The following is a 12,251-nucleotide window of genomic DNA, read 5'->3' on the forward strand; positions in this document are numbered from 1 at the left end:
TTAGGAATTCTCTGTTTTATTGAATTATTTTCTAACTTTCTTGGCTTCTCACTGATAAAGTCACTGGTACATTGCTATAATTAAAGAAGCTTGCTGTGCTCGCCTTTTCCTAGATAGAACTTCCCTGTGAATCTGGGTAGAGCACATTGTGGGCTCACTGGCAGTTATAGGAGAATAAAATACAATCACTCCCAAACAATACTTTCAAATATCTGGAAATATACTATGTTTAAACCCACAGCTTGTAAGTTCCTATTGTAAATTACACAGGCTGATGTCTATTAGGTATTATGCAAGACTTTTTTTTTGAGAACTGTCGTTTTAAGAGGATGAGGGAGGAGATTGTGAACAGTGATGTCTGTCACCCTCCTATCAATATGTGTGTCACACTGAAAAGTCTCAAGAACCATGCCCCATCACTTTGGCACTTCATATACTAGAATTCCCTGACATTAGAGATACAGTCTTGTTTGTAATGAAATCTCAAGCAGACTACTCAGCAACGTTCAAAGAGTTGGTGGCTTGTTACTACGTTTAAGTTAATGATAGCTCATGAGAAATAATCAGGATGGATGGAACTACACATCCCCAAATAACCATATTCTGGTGAAAATGTATAAGAACATCATAGGAAATAGATGCCACAGCAATTAACTTACAGACTCCGCGTGTTCCATCACAGCCAACACAAAGAAGACATATTCTTGACCACTTTGGAGTTGCTTGTTTGTAAATCCACCATAATGTTTGTCATCCCCCAGGGTGAACTCAGTGGGAAGAACATCAAAGTGAGCAGCAATATATGGCTTTAATTCAACTTCTCTCCCATAACGGACACTTCTGCGTTTCCTAGCTATCTCTTTAAGCAGCTTAAGGAAAAAAAGAGAAAGAAATGTAAACAACAATAACCCAACTTAATGACAGTTTAATGGGAGAAATTAATTCAGGACTGGGAACAACCCAAATACAATTCGTCCACATTTCATGTAGCATGTCAGCATCACTAAATCTCAGTTCTCTGTATCTTTCAAATGCTTGTCTTGCTGTTAAGGTAAGACACTGGACTGCTATTGCAAGGCCCAGGCTATAAACACGGGGCAATTAATCCTTTACTAGTAGCTCATATCATTGTCTATCCTAATGAAATCACTCAAAGGGGAAGAGTACATTCTAACTTGTCTAAGGAAAAAAGTCAACTTGATTCACAACAGCCTGTCATACAGGCTCTATTATCGTTATTTATTAAACAAGTAGTCACATCAGATAAAGCCATCTAAACCTTCAAATATGGCCAACTTTTTGGAGAAGTTAGTACCGTTTTAGAGTGTTTTTAGTAATCAGATAATTTACATGATGCAAATTCTCTCAAATCAGCAGAAATGGAATCTGATGACCAATTTTTAATTGACATATATTAAATAGACATGGTCACTCATTTAACAATTTCTGGCTTGACTTGGCTCCTTGATTAAACATTTGGGATATAATTCCTCACATTTATCACGGCATCAACTTTTTCTGGAGCTGATAGCTCTCTGGAGAGGTTGAATTATCTTGCCAAGTGATATAGGCAGGGTAGATAAAAATTAATTTTAATATTACCCTGAAGAAAACAAACATACACTTGTATTTCAAAAAGAAAAAAGTAGAAATTATGTTTCGATTCTCTATTGTTTTGCACTCACCTTTTATTAGGGGAAAATCATGTTAACAGTATTTTATGACAAATTATTTCAAAATGCTGTTGAAGTTAGCTTCGTCTTCTCCCATTAAACATTGGTATTTCACAGGGTTTAACACGGAAAAAGTAGTTTATGACAGTCTGGGATGTCTTTTGATGTCAGATGCAACTTAACTGGTTTTTTGGAAAGAATTGTGATTTTATTTGTTTTAATATCTGTGTAAAAAAGACTATGTATATGAGAGCAAACTGGAAAATGGAATGAAATCTGTCTTCAGCTTGATAAATAAAATTAAGGTAGTTATGGAAACATTATGGCAAAATTATTTACTACTCTTGTTTTTAGAAATGGAAATGATATAGTAAAAACCAAAGTAGTGATATCTACTGAGTAGAACGAGACCCTGACATAATCAAGGCCAGGCTTCTGTGATGATAATGGCTGCAGGTAAACACCAAATGCTTGTGTTAAGAATCTGATAGTATACTACAATCTCTTCTACACAGAGTTGTCAACTTGCTCAGCTGGCCAAAGATGTGACCTAACAATGTAAACACTATTTTGGTTATACAGATCACCTGTGCCCACATTATTTTTGAATAATATTTAATTTATAATATTCTAAAATTTTCTGTGAAATTTGAGTTTATTGATGCAACTAAAATTACACGGAATTTAAGTTCTTTTATGAAAACCACAGTAGGCTGGGTATTACCTATTTAGCAAATTTGGAACATGTGATGATAAATTCAGGTGACCTGATCAGTTATGCACCAATTGGGTAATAATAAAACAAGGCCAGAAACTTAGCACCATATTCCAATCCTGTTGTCAAATTTAGGTTTACTTATAATAATGATGATAATGACAACAATAGCTAATATTTAGTAAGCACTTACTACGTGCCAGAGACTGTTCTCAGGAGCCTAAACACGTATTAGTTCATTTACTCCTCACAATAACCTTACAAAATAGGTTACTATTATCCCCACTCTATAAATGGGGAAACTGAGGCATGATAGAAAGTGACAATAAATAATTGGACTCAATTGGTGAAATAAAATTACACATAAGAGATTTTTTTCAACCATATTTTTGTTTAATTAATGGTTGCACTATATCAAGGAAACATAAAGGCAACATTTAAGCTAAATTGATAATCTAAATAGTTTTAACTCAGTCTATACTTAGACATATAATTTTAGCGCATCTGCTTTCATTAACACAGATGAATGTGTAGTTAGATTTCCTTTTCCTGGATTCTTTTAGCATGTTATTTAAAAAAATTCTGATGCCAAATATTTAATATTACACTTGAAAAGTCATTACAAAGGTTATTGTTGATATACAGTAAATGATAGGCCATTACTCTGAGAAGGAAAAATGCATTGCAGATGAGCTGAACAGCCTTTTGAAGTTGGTTAATCAGAAACATTTACCATCAGTTGTTTATGCGACTGTGTCCCCTCTTCTACTTCACTGATCAAATCTTACCTTGATTTTATTCATACTTCAGATGTAGGCAACTGTCATAATTCATTCATATCACTGTCATCCCCATGAGTACTTTTGCTAGGATTTCCTTAGAAGACTTACAGGAAGTACTATAGAATAAAATATTTGAGTTTTTGGTGCTTCTTAGATCCAAGGCAGCCACTCATTAAGGTCAAACCTAGAACACCAACTCAGCCCCTGTAGGTTGCTCTAATTTCTGTTGGACGCTTCCTGTGTTATAGTTTAAATGGGTCAAGTGTGCTCAGATGACACTAAAGTTAGCCAGTATTTTGAAGTTACAACCGCAAACGACCACGTTATTTTACAGCAAGCCTTTGAAGTACAATGTGATGAAAAGCTTATGATATATTAGAAGACCTGCCCTGAATTAAATATAACTAACATTTTAGGAGTCATTCTGTCCAAAATTCATTTTGACTATCACTGCCTGCTCTGCCCAGTCTGACCTTGACAACAGGAGCTCTAGTCTATGAATTTATTATGTGGAGATTATCTCAGACAAAGGATAAATGAGCTCAGAAGATAATATTGAGAGTGACTCTGTTTAGAAAGCCTTTTTCCATTTTTTATGGGCCTAGATGTGAGCATACATGTGGAAATCCCCTTAGGCCATCATTCTATTCGATGACATGGTTTCAATGATTTGAATTATAGGCCTTTTTAAAAAATCACTTGGTCAAATACACTTAAGAGAGGAACACTGCTTTGTCAAACCTGGCAGTACCGCGCTATAGATAAAATTACTACAATGCTTTTGTTATCCATGGTAGGAGAAACAAAACGGTAGGGATCAGAAACTGGATGAGTAAGCATAAAGTGAGGCCATAGCCTACTTTCATTTGTTCCCCTCCACAATAGTTACAAGATGTATTGGAGGTAATTCCAGAAGATAGATCAAGGGCTTTAGTTTTTTATCAGAAATAATTTTCATTTTCCAGTCAATGCATATCTTATTTCTTCCATCATTAATTCTACAATGTGGTCTCAATTATATCAGTAAGAAAAGTGGGAAACAACCCATCCTGACTCAAAAATTTTGAATTAATAAATGTTCTTTATCAAACTGTTATACAGATTAATGCACCACAACTTGTGGGATGATTAAAATGACCCTTTGTTATAAGAATCAGCAGCACAGACCCATAGAATTTAATTGCAAGAAAGCTCAATGTCATATAGCTCTATACTTTAATCCATTAGCATTGCTGTGCACTTGGGAGGTTAAAACCTGGCTATAAAAGAGAATCAGCTTCCTATTACTTACTACCAAATGGCTCTACTTCTAGGGAAAGCTTATTATTTAAAAGTATTTGATGTCATTTTTGGCTTGCATCTTAATTCCTTGAAAACTTTTTTTTTAATAGGTAGAAAGATTCATAGATTCTGCAAATTGCCTTTGCATCTGAAATCCAGTTCCAACTGAATTCTGTAATTCAGCTGTGAACTGATTAAAATAATAAAGAATATCTCAGGATTAACTGATTAGTCAACTGCAAGTAAAAGAATCCTTTGCTTCAAAGTGTTTACAAAAGACCAGCTGATCATTTTGCATATTCAGATGAAGGATTACTATTCCTCTAATGTCTTAGAAAAAAGATTTTGTTCCTTTATCATCAAGAGAAAAAAAATTTATAACATAAACTACTCGACAACATTATTGGAATGGTGTCTCATTTTACAACCCATCTAATCAGTAAACAGTGACACAAAAGCACAGTCCTAACATTGAACTCATCTCCCCTTCTGAACTTGATCAAGTTTAACTCACATAAATGAAGTGGGTGATGAGGAACCGTACTTCTAGAGATGACATATGTCTGCCAAAAGAAGCTAAAAGCCCTTATCTGTCAGATCACAGTCTCCTGAGTGCAGACACCTATGAAATAAACATCACTTTCCTGTAATGCAGTTGGGGAATTTCTGCTTTCCCTTGTTTTCTTTGCACTGATTTGTGGTAGAGAAAATACCTAGAAATAACAGGTTGGGCTATAAGATGTGGCCAAGGTAGTAAATAAACCCAATAAATTAAAATCTCATATTTCCCCAAATGGTAGCCTTTTTATTTGCCTTCTAAACTGATTCAAACCAGCAACATGTTAAAATAGAACATCTCTCCTGTATTTCAAAATATGAACCCCAGCCATTAACTTGCCGTGGCCCTCTGGGGATCTGGTTTAGCACTTCTGATCATAGTTTTCTCATCTAAATAGAAGTATGTCATAATTAGGTCTTGTTCTTCATACTATGTATTAACTTTCCAAAAACAAATGTTCTTTTGGCAAAAAAAGATTTTGCATCAATTAAAATGCACCTACTATTGTTGAAGATTTTGGAAATTAAAATCGTACCATTCAGTATATGCTCTGTTTTTTGTTCTATGTTTCTCACTTGGCTCAAAATTTTGTGATTTGGTTTGTTTGCCCCGCAGTTAATGCCTTTTTGATTCTGAAATCCTACAGGATATAGAATAAGGCAAACATGTGCGAGTCAACATAATTCTCTGAGAAACTGGTCAAGAACACATAGTAGGTCAAATGTTGAACTCTGGTGCAAACTGCAATTTAGCATTGCAATAGCCTCAGCTATCACTGTACTAATGAGGTGGATCTTGGAACTCATAACGATGGTGATTAAGACTTTGCTGACAATGCACTTTACCTTCTACACCTCTGCATCATGTTTTACAAGGGGCAAGCGGCAAAATATTAAAGCCAACAAAGATTAGACAGGTTGTGAGCTTTACTGCAGTTTAAAGTCTTTTAATTAAAGCTGAAGGCTCTTTGTTGGGTTGCCTAGAGGTTAACACACCCACAGCACTAAACCATCCAAGCAGACAGCTGACCAGCCAGTCATGCAGAAGTCAGCACCTGGATTAGATGCTGAAGGTCTCCGTAGAGAGGAGAAGAATGTTTAACAAATTAAATAACTAATGAAAGACACAGCCACCAAAGACATAGTTACCTCGTCTAATTCCATTTCATCTGGACTCTCCCATGGCTTGATAAATTTCCCACGAGATTTCTTCAAAGGCACAATTATTATGTAGTAACCTCTGCACAAAAATGGATAGACAAAAATAAGATTAGTTCAGAGGGAAAAGAAAATGGATATATCTTTAAATATTCCATAGACCAGTGATTGAGACTGAAGGCAAATTATGGATATGGAGTGACTTGTCCATCAATGACAAATAACCACTTGTTTGTTCAATTTTAAAAACAACATGGGCAGACACTTAAGTGTGACTTCAATGCTCTTGTATGGTAATATCATCGTGGTTGACTGCTCTTTATTAGGTGTCATAAACAGAGCAGGAGCAGTTTGTTAGGACCCTGGTGCTGGACACATACGAGGCTGGTATATTGAAATCCACCATCACAAGCTGCTGAACCAAATATTTTCCATGACATAAATTTATAAGAGAACCTTTTTAAAAAAGATGTATAATAAAAATTACTCTTAGCTCATACAAACATCTATATTATGATGATGATGATTTTATTTATACAACCCTAAAATACTTCTAATTTGGATAAAAAATTAAAAGCATAAAAACTACTCATAATCTCACAACAATTATATAAAGATGTTAATGCTCCCCTCCCTTTCTATCTGTTAAATTGCAAACCTTAAGGTAAGTGCTGCGGAAATTGGGAGACAATCACTACCTAAGGGCCTTCAAAATACATCTCAGTATAATCTATAATCTATAATCTATCTCAGTAACATCTGTAGGAAGAAACGAAAATAACCGAGTCCTCACATTGAGGATGGTCAACTAAAATTTAAGACATGTATAAAGGTATCTGTCCACACATAGATATGGGTTATTTGTCAAGTTGTTTTGTAACTTCCATAAAGTGTATACCCTGTTCTTGTATTCACGGTTAGGGATGATCTGCTCACACCAATCTTTGAAACTATATATATTTGTATATTTACCTTCGTAACTATATAAGGACTTTGAACATAGGTGTATAATAATAGCTAATACATTAATCACTTCCTACTCCTCAGGTATTATATTAAATTTAAAACCTCATTTTGCCCTCTTAAAAATTCTATAAGGACATGTAACAGACAAAAAGACAAATCCAGAGAGATTAAATCATTACCCAAGTGAAAACAGATAGAAAGGGTATACAAACCTGCATATATCTTAACCTTGGCAATAGTCTGGCTCTTTCTTTGTTTCATTTACTCTGTATCATAAAGTACTTTTTAAGGATGTTGTAGATTTTGTGAAGATTTATGGTGAAAATGAACACACACACACTTTTAAAAGAGAAGGCTGCCACACAGGGAACAGGGATGAGAGGATGGGTGCTACCAACCTTGTATCACATTATATCACAGAGACCTATAGCACACACGGGAAGGCCTCTTTCTACTTGTCTCAAAGCAAAACCTGTAATAAACTCTGCAAACCCTCTGATAAAGAACTCTGTTTCAAAAAGTGACTCATAGATACAGAAAACAAACTGGTGGTTTCCAGGAGAGAGGGGGGTTGGGAGTCGGGCAAAATAGGTGAAGGGGATTAAGAGTATCCCCTTCAAACTTGCAGTTATAAAATAAATAAGTCACAGGGATGCAATGTACAGCACAGACAATATAGTCAATAACATTGTAATAACTTTGTATGGTGACAGATTGTAATTAGACTTATTGTGGTGATCATTTCATAACATATATAAATATCAAGTCACTATGATGTACACCTGAAACTAATATGATATTGTATGTCAATTATACTTCAATAAAAAATAAAAGAACTCTGGGGGCCGGCCCAGTGGTGCAAGTGGTTAAGTGCGCATGCTCCGCTTCAGCGGGCCAGGGTTCGGAGGTTCGGATCCCAGGGCTGCACTGTTGCACCGTTTGTTAAGCCATGCTATGGTGGCATCCCATATAAAAAGTAGATGAAGATGGGCACGGATGTTAGCCCAGAGCCAATCTTCCTCAAGAAAAAAGGGGAGGAGTGTCATCGGATGTTAGCTCAGGGCTAATCCTCCTCACAAAAATAAATAAATAAATAAATAAATAAATAAATAAAATAAAATAAAAGAACTGTGTTTCCATAAACAGAGTCTAGAGCTACACTGTCCAGTATAGTAGCGACTAGCCTCTTGTGGCTATCGTGCACTTGAAATGTGGCTGGTCTGAACTGAGATGTTTTCTAAGTGTAAAAGACACTGGATTTTGAAGAGTCAGTATGAAACATGAATTTAAACTATCTCAGTAATAATTTGTTAATAGTGAGTATATGTTAAAATGGTAATATTGTGGATATATTGGGTAAAATAAAACATGTTATTAAAATTAATTTCACCTTTTCCTTTGTACTTTTTGCAGTAGCTGCTAGAAAATTTAAAATTCCACATGTGGCTCTCATTATATTTGGACAGTGCTGTTCTAGAGTGTTCTGGTGAAGAATGTGGTCTCTGGAGATATACTTGGTGCAGAATTTGGGCTTTGCTACTAATGCACTGGGTGATCTTGAGCTGATCATTTAACATCCCTGAATCTCAGTTATATATTCTGAAAAATGAGAGTAAATAATATCAGACTGTTATTTTGGGAAATAAGAGCAATAAACACAAGGTGCTCAGCACAGCATGTGGCAGGTAGCACCAAACAGATGCCAGCATCATGGCGGGAGGGAGGCGTCTGAACTACCTTATTCACTAGGATGCGGTGAGATCCCCTGAGATGCAGATTAAAGAACTTGTCAAACTTTTTTTTTTCCTCCCTAGTTGAGAACTCACATCACACCAGACAACTACACTACAACCCTCTTCTCCAAGGTGCTCTGAGCAACTAACCAACAGACTCACAGGATCACATCACCTGGCCATTCATTTTCTTTCCTCCCAATAATCATGATGATCAAGGAGGGTGAGGAGGAAACAGAGTCAGAGTGTGTGAGGCCGATATCTTTTATTTTATGATCCAGAGTGAGCTTCCTCCTCTTCCTGTCCTCCCATCACCAGAAGGATTTTCCAAACAAGTCCATCATGTTAAATGAGCACGGAGAAGAATGACAGGGACTGCAAATGAGTGTACAAAATAACACTGCAGATGTACTTGATAAACACACTTGTCAGGGAATGTCTTGCTTGTCACTACCAATTGCACAAAGTCAGGGCAGCTTCTCTTTGCCTAACGTAATGACAGTACACATTATCAGAGAGCTCCCATTGTCCTCCTTCAGAATCTCGCAAATCAAGGTTAAGCTGATAAATTCTATTAATTTTTCTTCTGCTTTCATACTTTGAGTTGCCATTCTCGTACATGAAAGAAGAATCTGTTCTTTTTTCCACAGCACTCCCCAACTACTCATTTTACTTGTGGCCGGGCTTACGAATTGAACAGCCTCCCCCATAGCAATTAACTAAGAGTGTGGCCAGACATGTATAACCTATTCTGTCCACTGATCTCTAAAGCATTCATCTAGAGCAATCAAAGTGGAGCCTGCTTCAGAGCAGCTCTTACTCATGGAAAGAAATGGGGCATTGGGAATTTGGAACTCCATATTATAGAAAGTCTTGCCTGGGCCTAATCCATACATTTCAACTCTGCAACTATGGCTTTGTAAATACCCATGTCTTTGCTTTTCCTGAAACCTAGCTTTCCCCTGAGGATATTGCTTCCCTTGCAGACTTCTCACGTGGTGGCTGTTTATTTATCCCTCCTCTTCTGCCCATGAACTTCAGATTCAGGGCCCGGGGTTTCCTTCCTAGCTCACTGCTGCTTGTTGAAGGCATTTTTTCCTCCACCCTTTTGCTAAAAAACAAAACAAGCCCCTCCTTTTATTTTATTTATTTATTTTTTTTTGGTGAGGAAGATCAGCCCTGGGCTAACATCCGTGCCCATCTTCCTCTACTTATATGGGATGCCACCACAGTATGTCTTGACAAGCCATGCGTCGGTGTGCGCCCGGGATCTGAAACTGTGAACCCCAGGCTGCCACAGCAGAGCGCGCACGCTTTTAACCGCTGTGCCACCGGGCCGGCCCCAAGCCCATCCTTTTTTGAACCTCATGCAATTCACCTATATTATGCTCTTCTCTCACTGATTTTTGCCAGCTAACAACTTTTTCAGAATCCCCTTTCTCTTATGGAAGACTTTTTTTTTTTTTTTTGGCAGGGTTAATGGTCTTCCTTTTATCCCAAACTCTGCCATCACCCTAGGTGATTTCCACCTTCAGATGGTCTGGCCCATCCACCCAGGGCTCTCAGATTCTTAAACTCTTCCTTTCCAAAGCCCACATCATCCACTCTACCTTAGCTGAAATCTATGGGTGCTTTTCTCTGCCCCTGAAACCAAGTTGCTGAATAGAGCTTGAGAAATAACGCACAGGGTAGAATGATTCATAACGATAAAACTAAAATTCAAATTCATAATCATAATCAACAAAATTCAAATTTATAATCAGCAAACTCAAATATGCCTTCAAAATTGCCTGGCATTCTTACCACAACTTCTCCAGTTACCTAGTCCTTCCATTTTTCACAAGTTTTTCAAATTTTCTCCCCTGGCCTCAAACCTTGGAGAGCCTTACCTCCCCACTAGAAGATGGCCTCATCTCTTACATGAAGAGAAAATAAAAACATTCAGACAAGAATTCCCTCATCTTCCGTCTACCAAACTACAAGCCTACCCACATCTGTATGCAAATCATAATCTTTCCTTTTGGTACAACAGAAGTGCTGGCTCTACTTTGTAAAGCCCAAAACTCCTTCTTGAATTGGTTCCCATCATTCACTCTCTTAGGAAGTTTACCATATACCATACTCTTTCTCTCTCATATATCTCAACTTCTCCCTCCCCATTGGATTCTATCGAGCAGCTTTCAATCACGTATAAATATCTGCCATTTAAAAAACAAAACAAATCAAATCTCACTCTAGTCATCACTCTTTCTTTCTTCTACCCTTTACTGCCCAAATTGCGAGAAGAGCCGTGTTTCTTGCTGTTCTCTATTTCTTCACCTTCCACTCACTTTCCAGCCAACTATATTCTAGCTCCTGCCTCATCAGCCCACCTCCCTTCCCTTGCCAGATCCCTCAGTGACCTCGGTAGTATTGCATCAAAAGGAGAGTTTTTGATCCTTGTCTTATATGACCTCTTAGCAGAATCTGACAATGTTGATAAGACCCTCCATGAGACATTCTCAGCCCTTTCTCTGTATCCAATGCTCCTGGTTTCCTACTTACATCTCTCACCACATTAACCTTAATTCCTTAGTAGGATTTTTTTTATGTGCAACCCAGCTACTAAATGGTGGAGTTCTTCAAGCATGTGGCAAAAGACTTCTCTTCTCTCTCTTGTTTCTTCCTAGGAGATCTCATTTCAGCTCAGGGCATCGGTTATCACCTATACGCAAATTGTTTACGCATTCATATCTTCAGCCCATAAAATTCTTCTGAACTTCACAGGTTAACTCAATTCCAACTTTATGTCTCCATTTTTATGTCACAAAAGTACCTCAAATTTACTGTGGTTAAAACAAAACAAAAAATTTGCCTCCAAAATAAATCCTTTTCCAATATTGCTCCATGATCCATTTTAGTGCACATGCTATAAACCTAGGTGTTATCACTTCAATCTGCTTTAACTCTCTCTGTCTCATACCCAACCTTTAACCAAGTCCTATTACTTCCAAACTCTGTCTACAGTACATTCACTCTCCCGATCTCTACCACATCATGCCAGCCTCATTCCATTGTCTCATGCCTGCATTGCTGCCTTCATCTCCTAACTTTCTCTCGCCACTGAGTTTAGCTCCTCTAGGCTAGTTTCTGAAATTTTCATTTTGCAATAGAAAATTGATCGTAACATTTCCATTTTTAAAAATATTTCAATGGATTCTCATTTCCGTTAGGATAAAGACCAACAGGCATTATAAGACTCAGCAGGATCTTGCTTAAATCCATCTCTTCATGCCCTCTGAGCTATACTCTGATGGGCTTTCAGTTTCTTGAATTTACTTTGGTCCATTCTGTCATCGAACCCTTGACCATTCTGTTCCATCTTGCCTAGAACCTTCTGTCGCTC

General features: G+C 37.2%; 1 protein-coding gene across 2 annotated transcripts in view; it reads right to left on the minus strand.

Annotated features, from left to right (window-relative positions):
* The window catches only part of PTPRD (protein tyrosine phosphatase receptor type D), a 494,552-nt gene that overhangs the window by 129,323 nt on the left and 352,978 nt on the right, over window positions 1-12,251 (minus strand). For both annotated transcript variants that reach the window (XM_058565790.1, XM_058565791.1), the window contains 2 exons: window positions 6,159-6,249; window positions 660-869 (listed from right to left, as the gene is read on the minus strand). In XM_058565790.1, coding sequence (XP_058421773.1) covers window positions 660-869; window positions 6,159-6,249 — 301 coding nt within the window. The remainder of the gene's footprint in view (window positions 1-659; window positions 870-6,158; window positions 6,250-12,251) is intronic.

The sequence above is a fragment of the Diceros bicornis genome, chromosome 22 (genome assembly GCF_020826845.1).
Source record: "Diceros bicornis minor isolate mBicDic1 chromosome 22, mDicBic1.mat.cur, whole genome shotgun sequence".
NCBI classification, from domain to species: domain Eukaryota; kingdom Metazoa; phylum Chordata; class Mammalia; order Perissodactyla; family Rhinocerotidae; genus Diceros; species Diceros bicornis.